Raw genomic sequence first — 24,680 nt, 5'->3', positions numbered from 1 at the left:
AACTGTGCATGAAAGTTAGCGTATCAATCCACCCTCTTGTTGTGGAGAGGGGGAGGGGAAATGGACACACACAGAGATTCCTGACAGTGCAGGGTGTTGCAGTACATCACCTAGAGGAAACGCCCAGAGATAGAGCTGTGTGTGTGGCAGATACAACAGTCACACACACATACACACACACACCCAGAGGAGAGGGGGGGGACCTACGTTTCCTGTAGGTCTTGACCAGGTTTGCACACACTGCCGCAGGGATTTTGGCCCACTCCTCCATACAGACCTTCTCCAGATCCTTCAGGTTTCGGGGCTGTCGCTGGGCAATACGGACTTTCAGCTCCCTCCAAAGATTTTCTATTGGGTTCAGGTCTGGAGACTGGCTAGGCCACTCCAGGACCTTGAGATGCTTCTTACGGAGCCACTCCTTAGTTGCCCTGGCTGTGTGTTTCGGGTCGTTGTCATGCTGGAAGACCCAGCCACGACCCATCTTCAATGCTCTTACTGAGGGAAGGAGGTTGTTGGCCAAGATCTCGCGATACATGGCCCCATCCATCCTCCCCTCAATACGGTGCAGTCGTCCTGTCCCCTTTGCAGAAAAGCATCCCCAAAGAATGATGTTTCCACCTTCATGCTTCACGGTTGGGATGGTGTTCTTGGGGTTGTACTCATCCTTCTTCTTCCTCCAAACACGGCGAGTGGAGTTTAGACCAAAAAGCTCTATTTTTGTCTCATCAGACCACATGACCTTCTCCCATTCCTCCTCTGGATCATCCAGATGGTCATTGGCAAACTTCAGATGGGCCTGGACATGCGCTGGCTTGAGCAGGGGGACCTTGCATGCGCTGCAGGATTTTAATCCATGACGGCGTAATGTGTTACTAATGGTTTTCTTTGAGACTGTGGTCCCAGCTCTCTTCAGGTCATTGACCAGGTCCTGCCGTGTAGTTCTGGGCTGATCCCTCACCTTCCTCATGATCATTGATGCCCCACGAGGTGAGATCTTGCATGGTGCCCCAGACAGAGGGTGATTGACCGTCATCTTGAACTTCTTCAATTTTCTAATAATTGCGCCAACAGTTGTTGCCTTCTCACCAAGCTGCTTGCCTATTGTCCTGTAGCCCATCCCAGCCTTGTGCAGGTCTACAATTTTATCCCTGATGTCCTTACACAGCTCTCTGGTCTTGGCCATTGTGGAGAGGTTGGAGTCTGTTTGATTGAGTGTGTGGACAGGTGTCTTTTATACAGGTAACGAGTTCAAACAAGTGCAGTTAATACAGGTAATGAGTGGAGAACAGGAGGGCTTCTTAAAGAAAAACTAACAGGTCTGTGAGAGCCGGATCTCTTACTGGTTGGTAGGTGATCAAATACTTATGTCATGCAATAAAATGCAAATGAATTACTTAAAAATCATACAATGTGATTTTCTGGATTTTTGATTTTTTTTAGATTCCGTCTCTCACAGTTGAAGTGTACCTATGATAAAAATTACAGACCTCTACATGCTTTGTAAGTAGGAAAACCTGCAAAATCGGCAGTGTATCAAATACTTGTTCTCCCCACTGTGTGTGTGTGTGTATATATAGATAGATAAGATAGATAAGATAGATAAGATAGATAAGATAGATAAGATAGATAAGATAGATAGATAGATAGATAGATAGATAGATAGATAGAGAGAGAGAGAGAGAGAGAGAGAGAGAGAGAGAGAGAGAGAGAGAGAGGGAGAGAGGGAGAGGGAGAGGGAGAGGGAGAGAGAGAGAACACTAATGGATGGGTGGTTAATAGCAGGGAACTTCCTGTTTGTAGTGTAGTGCAGCAGATGACTGAGATGAGGAGAAAGACAGTGATGAGCAGAGCATCATCCTCCATAAACCAACTAGCTAGTGAGCCGTAGCAGTACAGACAGCAGATGATTGAATAGTAGGATGTGCTGTACTGATGGTTTAAAGGGATATACATTGTGCACACAGAGACATAAAAATGGTATCCACAAGTTCATCTGACTCTGGGGAAGTAGATAAATGCTTATTTGCCAAAATCCTAAAGTCCACCTTTAAAAGGTGAAAGATACCTCATGTGAAATCTGCTTGAATATGTGATTTTGGTTGAAACTTTTCACGTTGTGTAGTTTGTTTGGGAAAAAGAATGTAATTGCCTTCCCTCCCTGGCGGGATGTCTGAGGGAATGTCTCAACATTGCTTCACTCTGATGCTATGTGGGAAAGGAGTGGGGGCTAACAGTCGATTCTGGGGGATGCAATTTAGGCAGCCCAGACCTCAACCCACTTCCTCTCATGACAACAAATCTATGGGGTGGCCTCTTTGCCAGAACATGGTTCCTTAAAACATGCATGAGGTGTGGACAGGACAGATTGTCACACACACACAGATATAGAGATACACGCTCTCACACACTCAACACACACAGCACACGTTCATACCCTGGTCCCAAGACCGAGCATCCCAGCATGGATGACTTACAGGGACATAAAACTAGGGTGAGGAGAGAATGAGTGTGGAGGCAATAAACTGTGTCTGCCTCCAGGGAATGGTCTCAATATATATGACAAACGTTGGTTCACACGTGCGTGGGCACGTGCACACACACACACACACTAAACCTTGATGATAAAGAAATCACAAGACAGACTCACAAACTTGGGTGATGACGATATCAACGATAATGGCCTTACGAACACACACATACACACACAGACTCTAACCCTGTGTGATATAACGATAATGAGAACAGCCAGCTTCTCAGAGGTTCGATGAAGCCACACAACCAGTCACACTCTTGAGGAGGAGTCAACGGGGTCAGAGAAGGGAGGGATGATGGATGAAGGGAGGGGCGCGAAATATGGCCTAATCAGTTCCTGCAGACAGAGACAGGTTTAGGGGCTGAGTGACGGTCATGGGGCCAGACAGTTGGAGGAACGTGGCCTATAACAAGGGTTCAGTCCTAGACAACTTCATGTACCATTATACAATGTCCACAACTACTGCACCACTACCTTATGTTTAGTCCAAGCTGTGTCAGTATGTTTACATTGCTTCATTTCCTTGTAACCTTTCCATGATAACTGATAGGTGAAACAATAGGATATAACTTCATTATATTTCTCTAACCAATTGAGTCCTCACAGGTCAGTGTCCATGAATGAAAGGAAACTAGGAAAGGAAGACATTTCAGACTGCAATGACACAGTCCTATGGGGTGTCATGGTTTATAAGGACAGTGTATCTTTCCCCATTAGTTGCAGCCTGCTCGTTAGGCTGTGTGAACACGCCATGTCCCATCTGTGTGTTAACGTGTTAGGAACAATACAAAAAACCCTGGGGGAAGACAGACACTCTCTCACGTGGCACCAAGAGAGGTAGAAGGAAGAGGAGGACGATGGAGAGATGGAGGAAGAGAGAGAAAAAAGAGGTGGAGAGGAGAAGGAAAGAGAGATGGAGAGGCAGATATTTTGAAAGACACAGATACCCAGAAGAAAGAGAAAAATAAATGCATAGAACACATTATGTTCCTACATTTTCCTACACGAGTTAAATATCTCACTTTCAGAGGATTGCTAAATGTTGCAACAGACTTCAGGAGGGTATATACCTCAGGAGAAATCAAACGAGGGGAGTGAAGGAAAACAGTGAACAGTAGCTTTAATAGCCTGACAACAACCCAGACAGAACTACATGGGTCAGTGCAGCTGAATATCTAATAAGCTCTCTAGTCAGTCAGGGTGGGGATGCCTTGGCTTGAGTGACCGCACCAAACGAGACAAACACATCCCAAAGCAAGCACAGCTTGTTCCCAAAAGAGGGGGTTTGTTTCCAACAACAAAAAGCATTGTCAGGGGATAGGGCTGGCAGGCTCAGAGAGGGAGAGGGAGAGAGAAAGAGGAGCGAGAGATGGAGAGAGGACAAGAGAGGAGAACAGAGATGGTAAGAGAGAGGCAGAAATAGAGATGATAGCATAGCAGGCGGAGAGAAAACAAGATTTAAATCGAGACAACAAGGTAAACAGTCTGGGCGGTAAAGGCAGTGCTGCTCACCTTTAAAACGCGATCCCCTTAGGTTGGCACTCAGTCGACATGGCAGACTGGCATCGGCCCTCGTCTCCCCTGGCAGCACGGCAGGCCAACTGCGTATCCCGGATAACGGCAGCAGTGTTGAAAGAGACAGAACAGTATGTATCCACTGGGCAAAAACTGGCTGCTTGCTTCCTCCTGCACAACCCAGCACTACAGTGCTCTGCTCTGCCACAGAGCACCGTCAAGGACAGCCGAGAGAGAGAGAGAGAGAGAGGGAGGAGGGGAGGGTGGGTAGGAGCGAGAGAGAGAGATGGAGGGGAGGGGGAGGGGAGAGTGAGAGAGAGGGAGGAGGGGTGAAAGAGAGAGGGAGGGGAGAGAGAGAGAAGTGGGAGTGGATGAGAGTGTCTAAGGCAGAAAGAAAGGAAAGAGAGAGGATGGGGTAAAGAGAGAGAGGGACAGGAGAAAATCAAGAGAGAGAAAGAGAGGCAAGCTGAGGTAGGGACACACAAACACACACTCATTTACAGCTGTCTGGTATGATGGAGACGGCAGCGCTCTGAAGCAGGTCCTGGTGATTCAGCCCTGGTGTGTGTGTGTGTGTGTGTGTGTGTGGGGGGGGGGAGGATGGGGGCAGTAAGAGCCTGAGGGGAGGAGGAAGAAGTGATGGAGGAAGGGGAGGAGGGTAGGAGGGGGGTGTCAGTCAGCAGCACTCCACTCAGCTTATTATCAGCCCACTCAAGGAGATGTGAGATGATGCCTCTCTTGTCTGCCTGGGGAGACACTGAAAAGGAGGAAGAGGAGGAGGATTAGGAGGGATGGAGGGATGGAGGATAAAGGAGATGCACTTCTCAAGACAGATGCACCTGGCCACTAAGGTAGAGCTCTGGTGAGATACTTTATGGCAGGGGTCAGCAACAAGCGTTTTTTTCTCCAGAATACCATTTTTTCCTTAACTATAGACTTATGAAGAAAGTTAAGCAAAGTTGCTATTCCTCAAAAAGGTTATTGGAAATGTTCTTGCACTATTTCTTATGTTTCTGCTTAAGCAAAAAGTTAAGAATAAATACATTCCTAAAAATAAAGTTTTGGGATATGGCCTTAATTCCAAAATAGCTAAACCCTTGTCTTAAACTCAGGGCAGTGAGAATAAACTCATGAAAGCAATTTAATATGTTTAATTCACTCACAAACTTCATCCGAAAGTATTGATTATTTTAAACCCAAGAACATATTTTAGAACAGTAATCTCAGTAGGAAATATGCTAACATGATTGCCATTGCTAGCTAGATAGCGATCTACAGTGCCTAAAAGTATTCATCCCCTTTGGCGTTTTTCCTATTTTGTTGCATTACAACCTGTAATTTAAATGGATTTTTATTTGGATTTCATGTAATGGACATACACAAAATAGTCCAAACTGGCGAAGTGAAATTAAAGAAATTACTTTGGCTCAAAAAATTCGAAGAAATTAATAACGGAAAAGTGGTGTGTGCATATGTATTCACCCCCTTTGCTATGAAGCCCCTAAATAAGATATGGTGCAACCAATTACCTTCAGAAGTCACATAATTAGATAAATAAAGTCCACCTGTGTGCAATCTCAGTATATATACACCTGTTCTGAAAGGCCCCAGAGTCTGCAATACCACTAAGCAAGGGGCACCATGAAGACCAAGGAGCTGTCCAAACAGGTCAGGGACAAAGATGTGGAGATGTACAGATCAGGGTTGGGTTATAAAAAAATATCAGAAACTTTGAACATCCCACGGAGTACCATTAAATCCATTATTAAAAAATTGAAAGAATATGGCACCACAACAAACCTTCCAAGAGAGGGCCACCCACCAAAACTCACGGACCAGGCAAGGAGGGATTAATCAGAGAGGCAACAAAGAGACCAAAGATAACCCTGAAGGAGCTGCAAAGCTCCACAGCGGAGATTGGAGTATCTGTCCATAGGACCACTTTAAGCCGTACACTCCACAGAGCTGGGCTTTACGGAAGAGTGGCCAGAAAAAAGCCATTGCTTAAAGAAATAAATAAGCAAACACGTTTGGTGTTCGCCAAAAGGCATGTGGGAGACTCCCCAAACATATGGAAGAAAGTACTCTGGTCAGATGAGACTAAAATTGAGCTTTTTGGCCATCAAGGAAAACGGCATGTCTGGCGCAAACCCAACACCTCTCATCACCCCAAGAACACCATCCCCACAGTGAAGCATGATGGTGGCAGCATCATGCTGTGGGGATGTTTTTCATCAGCAGGGACTGGGAAACTGGTCAGAATTGAAGGAATGATGGATGACGCTAAATACAGGGAAATTCTTGAGGGAAACCTGTTTCAGTCTTCCAGAGATTTGAGACTGGGACGGAGGTTCACCTTCCAGCAGGACAATGACCCTAAGCATACTGCTAAAGCAACACTTGAGTGGTTTAAGGGGAAACATTTAAATGTCTTGGAATGGCCTAGTCAAAGCCCAGACCTCAATCCAATTGAGAATCTGTGGTATGACATACAGATTGCTGTACACCAGCGGAACCCATCCAACTTGAAGGAGCTGGAGCAGTTTTGCCTTGAAGAATGGGCAAAAATCCCAGTGGCTAGATGTGCCAAGCTTATAGAGACATACCCCAAGAGACTTGCAGCTGTAATTGCGGCAAAAGGTGGCTCTACAAAGTATGAGTACACACTCCACCAGGTAGATACATTGACGCACATCAACACTAAATACATGCACACCCACCCACCCTCACTGCTTTGCCAATTTACACATCAGCATCCTGTTCCCCTGCGGTGATATTGCCAGAGAATAAAGGTTCATCAGAGGGACATGGGGGAGCAAAATAACACATACACACACATGCATGTAGTGCATGCACGCTCACACAAACACACACAGAGACCAACCAATAAAATATAACCTTGAAAATAAAGGTTGGCTACCTCTAACTTATATCAGGTATATCTCAACTAGCTGTAAAGGTTTAAAGGGTTTATTATATAGAACATACGGATATGGTTTGTATACCTCTTCACATGCCATTGTTTCCAACCAGTCTTACCGAAGGCCCTTTTAAGGGGGAGATCTTGATGGTATGTAAATAAGATGCTGCAACCACCCTAATATTGTTTGCTACTGTGGGGTGTGTGGGGCAGAGCTGGGAGTGTAGACTGCAGGATGGTATTATTTGGTCCTCCTCAGGGTTCTGGCGCCAACTAGTGTCTACTTACCAACATTACCGTAGTGAAGAAGAAAAACGTAGTTCTGTAGTAGTGTGTGTTTGGTGACAATCACAAGCACAGACAGACAGGCGCCTTGGATTGAATCCCAGCAATAGATAAAAAGTAAGAGGCTTTTCTCATGTTTTAAATTCCATCAACAGTTTTATTATTATTTGTTCAGGTAACGCATTTGCTCAATGACAGTATAGCAAGAGAATTCCAGTTCAATTCCAGAGTTGCGAGCCAACCATGACATCCTCCAGTGATGTTACGCCACCAAATAACTCTGGTTAGCCACCAACAGCTAACGCCAACATACAGTATTTACACACACATACAGGCACGCAGACATACACACAGCTCACGCAGTCAATTCAAAAGGTGCAGATCAAATCTGTGGCAACCAAATATTTTCAGAGGAAACAACAAAAAAATGTATATTTCTATGTACTTGAGAATGCATCATATCAGAAAGGTGTGTACAGCTTCTCCGCCTTGGCTGACATACAGTAGACAACTTCTTATACTCTGGTCCAAACAACGAGCTGTCCCTTTTTTCAGACCTTTTCAGAGCAGGGGTACAAAAAAAGGACAAGTGCATCGTTTTCCAAACTGATTTGGTTCCATATACTTCGACCCTCAAGCTATCGTCTCAGCCTCCAGCTCAAGGGTGTGCTCGTTTCAGATTAAATGTTCTTCCTACTCAAGTACATGTGACGTTTCCACAATGTTTCAGTGATGTCCAGTCTTAGTTGGGGGCTTACTGTAGTTAGCACAATGGCAAGTAGTCAGTCAGCTCTTCCAGTTCAGCCCCGTGGTCAGATATCCTCCTCACTGGCCGGGTGGGTTGAGTTTCCTCATCCCCTGCCCCTCCTACAGTTTCTGTGGGCCGATCAAAAAGGGAGGAGGGTGGATCATCTAAAACCCTTCCCCAGACATCCGGATACCGAGTCAACCAAGAGCGCTGATTGGTGCACAGTCTGGCACAAGAGGGTTTGAGCGAGACTGTCCCCAATCACAGTCACCATCAGTCTTCAGGTAAGCTGTCCCACGTGTATAAAAAACCTGCAGTCAACAAAGGATAAGGACATTATATGCACTGACCAGTGGCCACACTAAACAATGCACACCCCAATATTTCATTGAAAATATATGGAAAAGTAAATTGTATAATGTACCGAATACAGTATTTCAGTATAAACGTATTTAACAACACTGCTCGATTGGTGGCCCAAGCGTCCATCACTCACTTGATCCAATGATCTTCCAAGTGCTACGTTTGAGACTCTGGCTGGGCAGTCGCCGGTTGGATGGTCGTGTCCCGCCCAGTCTCCTTGATTGACATGTACATCTCCTCCTCAGGATCGTAGTAGTAGAACTTTCGCAGGTAGACTATGAGGGGCCTACGGGAAGAGAGAGGGTACAGTTTATACAAGGCCTTCCAATGCAAAACTGTCTGCCTGTACATATTAACGGATAGAAAATATAACCATCCCAATACACACTATGAAAATCTTCCATTATGTCAGTATCTTAAACACTCCCACCACAGTACACAAATCCCAATATCTTGTGGAGCCATTTTGGCCTGCCTATGTGGTTATTTAAATGTACATTTGTTGTGTTGATTATATTTAGTATGTCTTTGGACTAAGGTGGTCTAGTGGTCGCAGGCACTGCATCGCAGTGCTAGCTGTGCCACTAGAGATCCTGGTTCGAATCCAGGTTCTGTTGTAGCCGGCCGCGACCGTAGACCCATGGGGCGGCGCACAATTGGCCCAGCGTCGTCCAGGGTAGGGGAGGGAATGGCCGGCAGGGATGTAGCTCAGTTGGTAGAGTATGGCGTTTGCAACGCCAGGGTTGTGGGTTCGATTCCCACGGGGGGCCAGTATGAAAAAATAAAAAATGAATGTATGCACTCACTAACTGTAAGTCGCTCTGGATAAAAGCGTCTGCTAAATGACTAAAATGTAAATGTAAATGTTTCATTTAGTTTGTACACTAGAGGGCACTATATGTCGCACTATATCATGGGTCACTGGTCTATACAGGCAGGGCAGTGCATGTACATGGGCAGCCGGAGCTCTTGGTTGTGATGTTGCGTTTCTATAATGTAGTCAGATCTGTGTTGTGTTTCTACATACGTGGGCAGCGGGAGCTCCTGGATGTGGTCTATGCGGACCAGCTGGCGAATGCAGAAGCGACAGAGGTGCTGCAGGGACTTGACACTGCTGAAGCGGGACACTGGGTACAGTAGCTGGACCGGGGTCGGGGGGAGGCCTGTAGGAGGAACCATAGTCACAGACATATTCATGTACATCATTGGCAGGAACACACATCATAAGCATACTACATTCTACCCTAGAAAGTGAACTACATCCTCCACCATATATAAATATAGTAAAGTCAAAACAAACCTAACGCCTAATTAATTATGATAACCACGTGCTAAATAGGTGTTAGTAATAGCAACTTTAAATGGTGCTGTATGTAATCTATGATTCAGATCCATATACAGTGACAGGGCTGTCATTTAGCAGTGTCCCACTGATTAGTGGGTTCTTACCTGGGACCCGTGAGCGCAGGAAGTAGAGGAATTTTCCATTCTTGGAGTGCATGATGGCCCGTTCTATAAACTCCACCACCGAATGACAGCGGTCCTCAAACTTTGGGTGACACCAGAGGCTGAAGGTTCCTGTGAAGAAATTGAGAAAAAGACCAATCAATCAGACACCATAAAGACACAACAGGAAACCATCCAAAAAGTGTGTGTACATGTCTTCCATCTTTAGTACAAAGTACTGCATGAGAGCGCATGTAGAGGGTGTGCCGAGTAGTCGGACCAAAGCAGTATTGTGATCAGAGTATTTTTGGTTGTGATCGGGGAGGAAAAAAGTAACATTCGGGTGCCAGCGCGCATCTTTTAATCAAGTGTGAGGTGCTACGTGGTCTAAATAACTCAACTGGCTCGTTTGCCTGTCTGTAAAAGGGCGGCCTGTATGTTGATCCTGCTGTTCTGATTGGATAGAGCGTCGCTTCATAATTTCACCCGATCACTTCTCCTCGCCTGTTTCAGTCTGATCATTCAGATTGCTGCTGCCTCCTGTTTGCCTGCTACTGGGAGAAATCAAAAGGCGAGGACGTTTGCAAGTAGCCTGCTGTCAATGTACATAATATCTAACAAGCGGGGCTAGGGCAGGGAAAAAGATGACACGCCGATGGAAATTCTGACTGAGTGACAGCAAACTTGTTTGCCCGCTGCACACAGAAACAGAGACAGACAGACACCCCTCAGCGCGCTGCTCCTTATCTGCAGCTTGTTTGGTCTATAAACGTGCAGGGAGATCTTTTCTGATCACGAGTATCATCCGATTCGACTTTCAACTGTCAATTTACGGATACGATTACGAGTATAGCCAGATTGAAACACCCCTAATGTAGAGTACATATAGCGTGTGTGTATGCCTGTGTGTGTGTGTGTGCGCGTGCGTGTGTAACTCACCTCTGTAGTGCTCCATGCGTGTGTGGTGTGTGACTCCCTGGGAGCGGAAGCTGAGGCTGAGGATGTAGCGGGGGTCAGAGCTGTCCCTCACCAGGAACGAGCCATCTGGCTTGGCCTTCAGCTTCATCTCTGCATCCTCCCAGTTCATAGGACCCCAGTACCAGCCACACTATGATCACACAGATTATTGTTATTATCTCAGTCTTATCTAACTGAACCTAGCTCCGTGTCTGAACCTAGCTCCGTGTCTCTGTGTCTATACTCAGCCTTGTCTCAGGGTAGTAAGTTGGTGGTCTGTTGATATCCCTCTAGTGGTGTGGGGGCTGTGCTTTGGCAAAGTGGGGGGGGGGTTATATCCTGCCTGGTTGGCCCTGTCTGGGGGTATTGTCCGACGGTGCCACAGTGTCCCCGAGTCCCTCCGTCTCAGCCTCCAGTATCTATGCTGCAATAGTCTATGTGCCAGGGGGCTAGGGTCAGTCTGTCCTATCTGGAGAAATTCTCCTGTCTTATCTGGTGTCCTGTGTGAATTTAAGTATGCTCCATCTAATTCTCCCATCTCTCTCGGAGGACCTGAGCCCTAGGACCATGCCTCAGGAGTACCTGGCCTGATGACTCCTGGCTGTCCTCAGTTCACCTGGTCGTGCTGCTGATCCAGTTTCTGACGTTTTGCCATTGGCTATGGAACCCTGACCTGTTCACCGGACGCACTACCTTGTCCCGGACCTGCTGTTTTCGACCCACTCTCTCTCCCTCCCTCCCTCCCTCTCTTTCTCTACCGCACCTGCTGTCTCGACCTCTGAATGCTCGGCTATGAAAAGCCAACTGACATTTCCTCTGAATGCTCAGCTATGAAAAGCCAACTGACATTTACCCCTGAGGTGCTGACCTGTTGCACCCTCTACAACCACTGATTATTATTTGACCCTGCTGTTCATCTATGAACGTTTGAACATCTTGAAGAACGATCTGGCCTTAACGGCCATGCACTCTTATAATCTCCACCCGGCACAGCCAGAAGAGGACTGGCCACCCCTCAGAGCCTGGTTCCTCTCTAGGTTTCTTCCTAGGTTCCTGCCTTTCTAGGGAGTTTTTCCCTAGCCACCGTGTTTCTACATCTGCATTGCATGCTGTTTGGGGTTTAAGGCTGGGTTTCTGTATAAGCACTTTGACATCTGCTGATGTAAAAAGGGCTTTATAAATACATTTGATTTGTCTGAACCTAGCACCGTGTCTGTACCTAGCACTGTGTCTGTACCTAGCACCGTGTCCAATGTTCCCTCAAAAATGTTTTGGCACTGAGCAAATTTCAGGTCTGCTGAGTGCAAACTTGAATGTTGTGAAAATTCTGTGCAACTTCTGCTATGCGTTTATTGTGAACACTGTGGCTGTACCCACTTTAAGTTAGAGTTACAACAGTGGCCAAGTAGGCTACTGTGGCTATTTGATCATAATGTAGGCCTATCAGAGTGGCCTGGAGAAAATGAGTCCCAAAAACAATGGAGAAAATGCGTCCCATAACATTTTAACATGGAAATAGCTGTTCTATCATTCAGCCTACAGTAGCAGCCAATGTGTGGTGTTCAACGTAGGCCTACATTCCATGAGACTTTTGAAAATAAACATGCAGGGCTTGGCATTAACCTGTTTATCTACTTGTCAAGGAAGTGACTGAAAATGTGTTGTTTGATGCAAGAAACCACTTTACAAAATAAAGTTCAATATTATTCCCATACCATTATTACAGAGAATCAGACAAATTATGCTACCCTCTGCCTATTGGCGACTTAGCTTATTCAAGCCTGTCTCAAAATACAACACTGCCCCTATAAGAAAAAATGCTCTTTACCTGACTCACTTTTCAAAGATGGCTAGACATGCACGTTTTGTGCTCTTGTAGGAAGCAACCACACAATACCTCACTTACTAGCAAATAATATTAACAAATGTGCAGACATGGCTACATGCAGCTCTCGCTTTGATCTCAAAACAAGCGCATCTACTCGTGACCACTCATGCAGTAAACACAGTCCAGTTCAAAGTGAATGGCACAGCTCCATATACAGTGCATTCGGAAAGTATTCAGACCTCTTTACTTTTTCCACATTTTGTTACGTTACAGACTTATTCTAAAAGGGATTAAATTGTTTTTTTCCCCCTCACAATACCCCATAACGACAAAGCAAAAACAGGTTTTTAGAAATGTGTGCAAAGTTATATACACTGCTCAAAAAAATAAAGGGAACACTAAAATAACACATCCTAGATCTGAATGAATGAAATAATCTTATTAAATACTTTTTTCTTTACATAGTTAGTTGAATGTGCTGACAACAAAATCACACAAAAATTATCAATGGAAATCAAATGTATCAACCCATGGAGGTCTGGATTTGGAGTCACCCTCAAAATTAAATTGGAAAACCACATTACAGGCAGATCCAGCTTTGATGTAATGTCCTTAAAACAAGTCAAAATGAGGCTCAGTAGTGTGTGTGGCCTCCACGTGCCTGTATGACCTCCCTACAACGCCTGGGCATGCTCCTGATGAGGTGGCGAATGGTCTCCTGAGGGATCTCCTCCCAGACCTGGACTAAAGCATCCGCCAACTCCTGGACAGTCTGTGGTGCAACGTGGCGTTGGTGGATGGAGCGAGACATGATGTCCCAGATGTGCTCAATTGGATTCAGGTCTGGGGAACGGGCGGGCCAGTCCATAGCATCAATGCCTTCCTCTTGCAGGAACTGCTGACACACTCCAGCCACATGAGGTCTAGCATTGTCTTGCATTAGGAGGAACCCAGGGCCAACCGCACCAGCATATGGTCTCACAAGGGGTCTGAGGATCTCATCTCGGTACCTAATGGCAGTCAGGCTACCTCTGGCGAGCACATGGAGGGCTGTGCGGCCCCCCCAAAGAAATGCCACCCCACACCATGACTGACCCACCGCCAAACCGGTCATGATGGAGGATGTTGCAGGCAGCAGAACGTTCTCCATGGCGTCTCCAGACTCTGTCACGTCTGTCATGTGCTCAGTGTGAACCTGCTTTCATCTGTGAAGAGCACAGGGCGCCAGTGGCGAATTTGCCAATCTTGGTGTTCTCTGGCAAATGCCAAACGTCCTGCACGGTGTTGGGCTGTAAGCACAACCCCCACCTGTGTACGTCGGGCCCTCATACCACCCTCATGGAGTCTGTTTCTGACCGTTTGAGCAGACAAATGCACATTTGTGGCCTGCTGGAGGTCATTTTGCAGGGCTCTGGCAGTGCTCCTCCTGCTCCTCCTTGCACAAAGGCGGAGGTAGCAGTCCTGCTGCTGGGTTGTTGCCCTCTACGGCCTCCTCCACGTCTCCTGATGTACTGGCCTGTCTCCTGGTAGCGCCTCCATGCTCTGGACACTACGCTGACAGACACAGCAAACCTTCTTGCCACAGCTCGCATTGATGTGCCATCCTGGATGAGCTGCACTACCTGAGCCACTTGTGTGGGTTGTAGACTCCGTCTCATGCTACCACTAGAGTGAAAGCACCGCCAGCGTTCAAAAGTGACCAAAACATCAGCCAGGAAGCATAGGAACTGAGAAGTGGTCTGTGGTCACCACCTGCAAAACCAGTCCTTTATTGGGGGGTGTCTTGCTAATTGCCTATAATTTCCACCTGTTGTCTATTCCATTTGCACAACAGCATGTGAAATGTATTGTCAATCAGTGTTGCTTCCTAAGTGGACAGTTTGATTTCACAGAAGTGTGATTGACTTGGAGTTACATTGTGTTGTTTAAGTGTTCCCTTAATTTCTTTGAGCAGTGTATAAAACAAAAACGGAAATATCACATTTACACAAGTATTCAGACCCTTTACCCAGTACTTTGTTGAAGCACCTTTGGCAGCGATTACAGCCTCGAGTCTTCCTGAGTAAAACGCTACAAGCTTCGCACACCTCTATTTGGGGAGTTTCTCCCATTCTTCTCTGCAGATCCTCTCAAGCTCTGTCAGGTTGGATGGGGAGCGTCGCTGCACAGCTATTTTCAGGTCTCTCCAGAGATGTTCAATCGGATTCAAGTCCGTGTTCTGCCTGGGCCACTCAAGGACATTCAGAGACTTGTCCCAAAGCCACTCGTACGTTGTCTTGGCTGTGCTTAGGGTCGTTGTCCTGTTGGAAGGTGAACCTTCGCTACAGTCTGAGGTCCTGAACGCTCTGGAGCAGGTTTTCATCAAGGATTTCTCTGTACTTTACTCTGTTCATCTTTCCCTCGATCCTGACTAGTCTCCCAATCCCTGCCGCTGAAAAACATCCCCACAGCATGATGCTGCCACCACCATGCTTCACCGTAAGGATGGTGCCAGGTTTCCTCCAGACATGACGCTTGGCATGTTTCTCTTGGTCTGAGAGTCCTTTAGGTGCCTTTTGGCAAACTCCAAGCAGGCTGTCATGTGCCTTTTACTGAGGAGTGCCTTCCATCTGGCCACTCTACCATAAATGCCTGATTGGTGGAGTGCTGCAGAGATGGTTGTCCTTCTGGAAGGTTCTCCCATTGCCACAGATGAACTCTGGAGCTCTGTCCTCTCCCTGACCAAGGCCCTTCTCCCCCGATTGCTCAGTTTGGCCAAGCGGCCAGCTCTAGGAAGAGTCTTGGTGGTTCCAAACTTCTTCCATTTAAGAATGATGGAGGTCATTGTGTTCTTGGGGACCTTCAATGCTGCAGACATTTTTTGGTACCCTTCCCCATATCTGTGCCTCGACACAATCCTGTCTTGGAGCTCTACGGACAATTCCTTCGACCTCATGGCTTGGTTTTTGCTCTGACATGCACTGTCAACTGTGGGACCTTACAGTTGAAGTCGGAATTTTACATATATTTAGGTTTGAGTAATTAAAACTTGTTTTTCAACCACTCCACAAATTTCTTGTTAACAAACTATAGTTTTGGCAAGTCGGTTAGGACATCTACTTTGTGCATGACACAAGTAATTCTTCCAACAATTGTTTACAGACAGATTATTTCACTTATAATTCACTGTATCACAATTCCAGTGGGACAGAAGTTTACATACATTAAGTTGACTTTGCCTCTAAACAGATACAGAACAGCGCCGGAAGAAGATGGCTGCCGTTTTACAGCCCTCTAACCAATTGTACTACTATGTGTGTTTTTCCGCGTTATTTGTAATTTATTTTGTACATAATGTTTCTGCCATCGTCTCTTATAACCAAAGAGAGCTTCTGGATATCAGGACAGCGATTACTCACCTCGCGTTGGACGAAGACTTTTTCTTCAACGAGGCGTTCGCGAAGGATATTCTACAGACTCCCGACAAGGCCCAGATCCCCGTCATTCGCGTGAGGAAGAGACGGAGATATCGTGGACGCAGATCCGGGTGCCTTGTAAGGATCCGACGGCGAACGAGTAAACTGCCTCTCCCATCAATCCTATTAGCCAATGTTCAATCTTTTGAGAATAAAATTGACGATTTAAGATTACGGTTATCCTACCAACGGGACATTAAAAACTGTAATATCTTATGTTTCACGGAGTCGTGGCTGAACGACAACAATGACAACATTCAGCTAGCGGGCTATACGCTACATCGACAGGACAGAACTGCAGACTCTGGTAAGACAAAGGGTGGCGGTCTGTGTATATTTGTAAACAACAGCTGGTGCACAAAATCAAATACTAAGGAAGTCTCGAGGTTTTGCTCGCCTGAGGTAGAGTATCTTATGATAAGCTGTAGACCACACTATTTACCAAGAGAGTTTTCATCTATATTTTTCATAGCTGTCTATTTACCACCACAAACCAATGCTGGCATTAAGATTGCACTGAATGAGTTGTACAAGACCATTAATCAACAGGAAAACGCTCATCCAGATGCAGCGCTCCTAGTAGCCGGGGACTTTAATGCAGGGAAACTTAAATCCGTTCTACCTCATTTCTACCAGCATGTTAAATGTGCAACCAGAGGGGAAAAAACTCTAGACCACCTTTACTCCACACACAAAGACGCATACAAAGCTCTCCCTCGCCCTCCATTTGGCAAATCTGACCATAACTCTATCCTCCTGATTCCTGCTTATAAGCAAAAACTGAAGCAGGAAGCACCAGTGATTCGGCTAATAAAAAAGTGGTCAGATGACGCAGATGCTAAGCTACAGGACTGTTTTGCTAGCACAGACTGGAACATGTTCCGGGATTCTTCAGACAGCATTGAGGAGTACACCACATCAGTCACTGGCTTCATCAATAAGTGCATCGATGATGTCGTCCCCACAGTGACCGTACGTACATACCCCAACCAGAAGCCATGGATTACAGGAAACATCCGCACTGAGCTAAAGGGTAGAGCTGCCGCTTTCAAGGAACGGGACTCTAACCCGGACGCTTATAAGAAATCCCGCTATGACCTCCGACGAACCATCAAACAGGCAAAGAGTCAATACAGGTCTAAGATTGAATCATACTACACTGGCTCTGACGCTCGTCGGATGTGGCAGGGCTTGAAAACTATTACAGACTACAAAGGGAAGCACAGCCGCGAGCTGCCCAGTGACACAAGCCTACCAGACGCAGGCTAAACCACTTCTATGCTCGCTTCGAGGCAAGCAACACTGAAGCATGCACGAGAGCACCAGCTGTTCCGGACGACTATGTGATCACGCTCTCCGTAGCCGATGCGAGTAAGACTTTTAAGCAGGTCAACATTCACAAGGCCGCAGGGCCAGACGGATTACCAGGACGTGTACTCCGAGCATGTGCTGACCAACTGGCAAGTGTCTTCACTGACATTTTCAACATGTCCCTGACTGAGTCTGTAATACCAACATGTTTCAAGCAGACCACCATAGTCCCCGTGCCCAAGAACTCTAAGATAACCTGCCTAAATGACTACCGACCCGTAGCACTGACGTCTGTAGCCATGAAGTGCTTTGAAAGACTGGTCATGGCTCACATCAACAGCATAATCCCAGAAACCCTAGACCCACTCCAATTTGCATACCGCCCCAACAGATCCACAGATGATGCAATCTCTATCGCACTCCACACTGCCCTTTCCCACCTGGACAAGAGGAACACCTACGTGAGAATGCTATTCATTGACTACAGCTCAGCATTCAACACCATAGTGCCCTCTAAGCTCATCACTAAGCTAAGGATCCTGGGACTAAACACCTCCCTCTGCAACTGGATCCTGGACTTCCTGACGGGCCGCCCCCAGGTGGTAAGGGTAGGTAACAACACATCTGCCACACTGATCCTCAACACGGGGGCCCCTCAGGGGTGCGTGCTCAGTCCCCCTCCTGTACTCTCTGTTCACCCATGACTGCATGGCCAGGCACGACTCCAACACCATCATTAAGTTTGCCGACGACACAACAGTGGTAGGCCTGATCACCGACAACGATGAGACAGCCTATAGGGAGGAGGTCAGAGATCTGGCCGTGTGGTGCCAGGACAACAACCTCTCCCTCAACGTGACCAAGACAAAGGAGATGATTGTGGACTACAGGAAAAAAAAGAGGACTGAGCACGCCCCCATTCTCATCGACGGGGCTGTAGTGGAACAGGTTGAGAGCTTCAAGTTCCTTGGTGTCCACATCACCAACGAACTATCATGGTCCAAACACACCAAGACAGTCGTGAAGAGGGCACGACAAAGCCTATTCCCCCTCAGGAGACTAAAAAGATTTGGCATGGGTCCTCAGATCCTCAAAAATTCTACAGCTGCACCATCGAGAGCATCCTGACTGGTTGCATCACCGCCTGGTATGGCAACTGCTTGGCCTCTGACCGCAAGGCACTACAGAGGGTAGTGCGTACGGCCCAGTACATCACTGGGGCAAAGCTCCCTGCCATCCAGGACCTCTATACCAGGCGGTGTCAGAGGAAGGCCCTCAAAATTGTCAAAGACTCCAGCCACCCTAGTCATAGACTGTTCTCTCTGCTACCGCACGGCAAGCGGTACCGGAGTGCCAAGTCTAGGTCCAAAAGACTTCTCAACAGCTTCTACCCCCAAGCCATAAGACTCCTGAACAGCTAATCATGGCTACCCGGACTATTTGCACTGCCCCCCACCCCATCCTTTTTACGCTGCTGCTACTCTGTTAAGTATTTATGCATAGTCACTTTAACTCTACCCACATGTACATATTACCTCAACTACCTCAACTAGCCGGTGCCCCCCGCACATTGACTATGCAACGGTACCCCCCTGTATATATAGCCTCCCTACTGTCACTTTATTTTACTTCTGCTCTTTTTTTCTCAACACTTTTTTGTTGTTGTTTTATTCTTACTTTTTTGTTTAAAATAAATGCACTGTTGGTTAAGGGCTGTAAGTAAGCATTTCACTGTAATGTCTGCACCTGTTGTATTCGGCGCATGTGACCAATAAAATTTGATTTGATTTGATTTGATTTAAACAGCTTGGAAAATTCCAGAAAATGATGTCATGGCTTTAGAAGCTTCTGATAGGCTAATTGACATTATTTGAGTCAATTGGAGGTGTACCTGTGGATGTATTTCAAGGCCTACCTTCAAACTCAGTGCCTCTTTGCTTGACATCATTGGAAAATCAACAGAAAATTAGCCAAGACCTAAGAAATAAATTTGTAGACCTCCACAAGTCTGGTTCATCCTTGGGAGCAATTTCCAAATGCCTGAAGGTACCACGTTCATCTGTACAAACAATAGTATGCAAGTATAAACACCATGGGACCACGCAGCCGTCATACCGCTCAGGAAGGAGACGCGTTGTGTCTCCTAGAGATGAACGTACTTTGGTGCAGAAAGTGCAAATCAATCCCAGAACAGCAGCAAAGGACCTTGTGAAGATGCTGGAGGAAACAGGTACAAAAGTATCTATATCCACAGTAAAACGAGTCCTATATCTATAACCTGAAAAGGCCACTGCTCCAAAACCGCCATAAAAAAGCCAGAATACGGTTTGCAACTGCACATGGGGACAAAGATCTTACTTTTTGGAGAAATGTCCTCTGGTCTGATGAAACAAAAATAGAACTGTTTGGCCATAATGACCATCGTTATGTTTGGAGGAAAAAGGGGAATGCTTGCAAGCCGAAGAACACCATCCCAACCGTGAAGCATGGGGGTGGCAGCATCATGCTGTGGGGGTGCTTTGCTGCAGGAAGGACTGGTGCACTTCACAAAATAGATGGCATCATGAGGAAGGAAAATTATGTGGATATATTGAAGCAACATCTCAAGACATCAGTCAGGAAGTTAAAGCTTGGTCGCAAATGGGTCTTCCAAATGGACAATGACCCCAAGCATACTTCCAAAGTTGTGGCAAAATGGCTTAAGGACAACAAAGCCAAGGTATTGGAGTGGCCGTCACAAAGCCCTGACCTCAATCCTATAGAAAATGTGTGGGCAGAACTGAAAAAGCGTGTGCGAGCAAGGAGGCCTACAAACCTGACTCAGTTACACCAGCTCTGTCAGGAGGAATGGGCCAAAATTCACCCAACTTATTGTGGGAAGCTTGTGGAAGTCTACCCAAAACATTTGACCCAAGTTAAACAATTCAAAGGCAATGCTACCAAATACTAATTGAGTGTATGTAAACTTCTGACCCACTGGGAATGTGACGAAATAAATAAAAGCTGAAATAAATAATTATACTATTATTCTGACATTTCACATACTTAAAATAAAGTGGTGACCCTAACTGACCAAAGACAGGGAATTTGTACTAGGATTAAATGTCAGGAATTGTGAAAAACTGAGTTTAAATTTATTTGGCTAAGGTGTATGTAAACTTCCGACTTCAACTGTATATAGACAGGTGTGTGCCTTTCCAAATCATGTCCAATCAATTGAATTTACCACAGGTGGACTCCAATCAAGTTGTAAAAACATCTTAAGGATGATCAATGGAAACAGGATGCACCTGAGCTCAATTTAGAGTCTCATAGCAAAGGGTCTGAATACTTATGTAAATAAGGTATTTCTGTTTCTTGTTTTTTATAAATTCGCAAAAATTTCAAAAAACATGTTTTCGCTTTGTCATTATGGGATATTGTGTGTAGATTGATGAGGATTTTTTATTTATTTAATCCATTTTAGAATAAGGCTGTAACGTAACAAAATGTGGAAAAGGTCAAGGGTATGAATACTTTCCGAATGCACTGTATGGCAATGGCCTATTTGCATATAGGGATACTACAGCTCTGATAGGTTATGCCGCACAGGTCTGTAGAGTATGGGCTGAGTCGTGCCTGTCAATGCAACAGAATCCTACTCCGGTACGTTCTGCCTACAAGAAAATCGCTTGCATAGTTAGTTTTGCATACTAAGTCTTGCATAGCTCGTTTTTGTTTTGGTATGTTGCCTTGAAAGTGGCTAACATTGGCAATTCAAGTTCAATCTCGTGCTTCTCTGCGCGGGCTGAATCTCATGCTTCTCTGCGCCCGCGCGCAGCTTAGAGGGAATATTGACTGTGTCTGAACCTAGCACTGTCTGCAATAACGTCAATGTGCCTATGTACACGTGACATGTCCTACTTTTTCCAGTTCTCGGAGGCTGGTGGCAAAGCTGCTGGCATCGGGGCGGCTCAGTGGGCACAGCAGGGGGCGCTGGTCCACCCGGGACGGGTTCTGGCCGTTGCCAGGCAGCGAGATGGGCCGGGGGAGACCCCGCAGGAACGTATCTGAAACACAGGGCCGGCACACACTCAGGTCCAGGGTTCATCCTTCACTCTCACTGGTGCCGACGAGAACTTTCTGTAAATCGGTATTAGAAACACATGGTATTTCTAGAAATTGTTGCCAAATTAGCCATAAATTCACCCTGCTTAAAAGAAGCATGAGCAAGTGTGTACCTCAGGGTAAGTGCGTCATTGTCCTGACTATGTGACCTACCTAGAAACAATGTGGAGCCTCCGTTATAGGTTAAAATATTGTGTGTAATGACATGTCTGTGATAATATAATGAATACATCTGTATCATGCATGTGCTGGTGTAGCCTATGAATTCATGTCCATCTCAGGTACAGATGGCCATCAAATGGATATCATCACTTAATCTGTCTCGGTCTCTGACAATCTCACCAGTCTGTCCGAATATAATCACCAAATCATTCAACCATACACATTTTAACATCATGCAAATTGACCAGGCTTAACTGGGCACAATCATACATTCCATGTGCTATCTACGATTAAACTATAATTTTGCCATTTTCCAGAGATGGCCATCAATGCTATCCTTTTCCTCAAACGATAATGAGTATCATTATCTGCCTCTTTCTAAATCTGATTCTTCATTAGGAACACCTATGTTACTTCTCCTTCCCTGCTGCCTCTGATCACACCACTTTGCCAAGGCCTTTCTTTGAACCTACCCTATTAAAGCAAGAGAAATGGTCCGGTAAACCTGCTGGGGCTTATTCAGGAGGTTGCAATGTTCCACAATGTTGAGACATCAACGTAGAAGGACATATGATTCTGCGTCAGAATACGGAATTGTGAAGAATACGGAAATGCGTCAGCTCTACATACACACACTCATTTCTGATTATATCCTGTACCTCAGTAGATAATACAAATACCAATGCTAGTAGTCTGTATGTGCATATGCAGATGGGCACAGCAGGAAGAAGAAACCCTGTTAGGGAAAGCAATAATAGCCCAAACATTAACCCTACTGTAGCGGAATATCGGTTTACCAAACTCATTAAAGTGTCCAGAAACAATACTGGCTTTGCACCAACGTAATTACCACATACTTTATAACAATGTAAAAACAGAAGAGGGGACATTCAAATGTCAACCTCTGTGTCATAGTACATTGCATTACCTATGATAGATTGTTCCCATTAGCAAGTTGTATTGGCTCTCTTCTCCTACTGTATTTGTTGGGTCTCAAACAATAGAAGTTCAAATGAACTGCTGGTGAATCAATGCAACTTATATTTAACCCCTTCACTACATGAGAAAACTGGCCATTTTCTTCTATTGAGTTGATTTACAGCCTACCAACTGAAATTAGTTAGATACAGTGGGGGAAAAAAGTATTTAGTCAGCCACCAATTGTGCAAGTACTCCCACTTAAAAAGATGAGAGAGGCCTGTAATTTTCATCATAGGTACACGTCAACTATGACAGACAAATTGAGATTTTTTTTCTCCAGAAAATCACATTGTAGGATTTTTTATGATTTTTTTGCAAATTATGGTGGAAAATAAGTATTTGGTCACCTACAAACAAGCAAGATTTCTGGCTCTCACAGACCTGTAACTTCTTCTTTAAGAAGCTCCTCTGTCCTCCACTCGTTACCTGTATTAATGGCACCTGTTTGAACATGTTATCAGTATAAAAGACACCTGTCCATAACCTCAAACAGTCACACTCCAAACTCCACTATGGCCAAGACCAAAGAGCTGTCAAAGGACACCAGAAACAAAATTGTAGACCTGCACCAGGCTGGGAAGACTGAATCTGCAATAGGTAAGCAGCTTGGTTTGAAGAAATCAACTGTGGGAGCAATTATTAGGAAATGGAAGACATACAAGACCACTGATAATCTCCCTCAATCTGGGGCTCCACGCAAGATCTCACCCCGTGGGGTCAAAATGATCACAAGAACGGTGAGCAAAAATCCCAGAACCATACGGGGGGACCTAGTGAATGACCTGCAGAGAGCTGGGACCAAAGTAACAAAGCCTACCATCAGTAACACACTACGCCGCCAGGGACTCAAATCCTGCAGTGCTAGACGTGTCCCCCTGCTTAAGCCAGTACATGTCCAGGCCCGTCTGAAGTTTGCTAGAGTGCATTTGGATGATCCAGAAGAGGATTGGGAGAATGTCATATGGTCAGATGAAACCAAAATAGAACTTTTTGGTAAAAACTCAACTCGTCGTGTTTGGAGGACAAAGAATGCTGAGTTGCATCCAAAGAACACCATACCTACTGTGAAGCATGGGGGTGGAAACATCATGCTTTGGGGCTGTTTTTCTGCAAAGGGACCAGGACGACTGATCCGTGTAAAGGAAAGAATGAATGGGGCCATGTATCGTGAGATTTTGAGTGAAAACCTCCTTCCATCAGCAAGGGCATTGAAGATGAAACGTGGCTGGGTCTTTCAGCATGACAATGATCCCAAACACACCGCCCGGTCAACGAAGGAGTGGCTTCGTAAGAAGCATTTCAAGGTCCTGGAGTGGCCTAGCCAGTCTCCAGATCTCAACCCCATAGAAAATCTTTGGAGGGAGTTGAAAGTCCGTGTTGCCCAGCGACAGCCCCAAAACATCACTGCTCTAGAGGAGATCTGCATGGAGGATTGGGCCAAAATACCAGCAACAGTGTGTGAAAACCTTGTGAAGACTTACAGAAAATGTTTGACCTGTGTCATTGCCAACAAAGGGTATATAACAAAGTATTGAGAAACTTTTGTTATTGACCAAATACTTATTTTCCACCATAATTTGCAAATAAATTCATTAAAGATCCTACAATGTGATTTTCTGGATTTTTTTTTCTCATTTTGTCTGTCATAGTTGACGTGTACCTATGATGAAAATTACAGGCCTCTCTCATCTTTTTAAGTGGGAGAACTTGCACAATTGGTGGCTGACTAAATACTTTTTTCCCCCACTGTATGTCACAGTAAAATGAACTGTGTACCCTTCTAAAACATTTTCTAGGATTTTTCAATTCTCCAGCCTATGTCTTTATGAGTCTCTCTCTGTGCCCCACTGGTAAGCCCCCTTGACCTCGCTTGCCCAGGCTGTGCTCTTACCATTGAGGCTGAGGCTATGCTGGATGAAGGCATGGGAGGGAAGAGGCGGCCGTAGGGGCAGCGACTGCATGGAGGCCCCCACGCCACTCTCTAGGAAAGGACCAGGCTGCGGCCCACCAAAGTCATCTGGAACAGAGCACAGCGGGAGGCACAGGCGTTAAGAGGCCAGCCACCAACC

The 24,680-nt window shown here is 45.8% G+C and overlaps 2 protein-coding genes across 8 annotated transcripts in view; both read right to left on the bottom strand.

Moving 5' to 3' along the window:
• The window catches only part of LOC121569637 (sterile alpha motif domain-containing protein 14-like), a 37,027-nt gene extending 32,737 nt beyond the window's left edge, over positions 1-4,290 (bottom strand). Inside the window, exon 1 of the mRNA XM_041880761.2 lies at positions 4,046-4,290. The gene's annotated coding sequence lies outside the window, so the exon portion shown is untranslated. The remainder of the gene's footprint in view (positions 1-4,045) is intronic.
• Positions 4,291-7,395: 3,105 nt separating this feature from the next.
• LOC121569638 (suppressor of cytokine signaling 7) overlaps positions 7,396-24,680 on the bottom strand; it is a 30,540-nt gene continuing 13,255 nt past the window's right edge. For 4 of the 7 annotated variants that reach the window (XM_041880767.2, XM_041880768.2, XM_041880769.2 and 1 more), the window contains 6 exons: positions 21,265-21,410; positions 10,750-10,918; positions 9,814-9,942; positions 9,392-9,527; positions 8,498-8,650; positions 7,396-8,312 (listed from right to left, as the gene is read on the bottom strand). In XM_041880767.2, coding sequence (XP_041736701.2) covers positions 8,521-8,650; positions 9,392-9,527; positions 9,814-9,942; positions 10,750-10,918; positions 21,265-21,410 — 710 coding nt within the window. In that variant the 3' untranslated portion in view covers positions 7,396-8,312; positions 8,498-8,520. Of the gene's footprint in view, positions 8,313-8,497; positions 8,651-9,391; positions 9,528-9,813; positions 9,943-10,749; positions 10,919-21,264; positions 21,411-24,502; positions 24,629-24,680 lie in introns of all 7 variants that reach the window. The other 3 variants (XM_041880762.2, XM_041880763.2, XM_041880764.2) reach the window with 1 other exon arrangement.

This window comes from Coregonus clupeaformis, chromosome 35, assembly GCF_020615455.1.
Source record: "Coregonus clupeaformis isolate EN_2021a chromosome 35, ASM2061545v1, whole genome shotgun sequence".
NCBI lineage: Eukaryota > Metazoa > Chordata > Actinopteri > Salmoniformes > Salmonidae > Coregonus > Coregonus clupeaformis.
The sequence above is the reverse complement of the archived record's forward strand: the minus strand, read 5'-3'. Positions and strand labels throughout refer to the sequence as shown.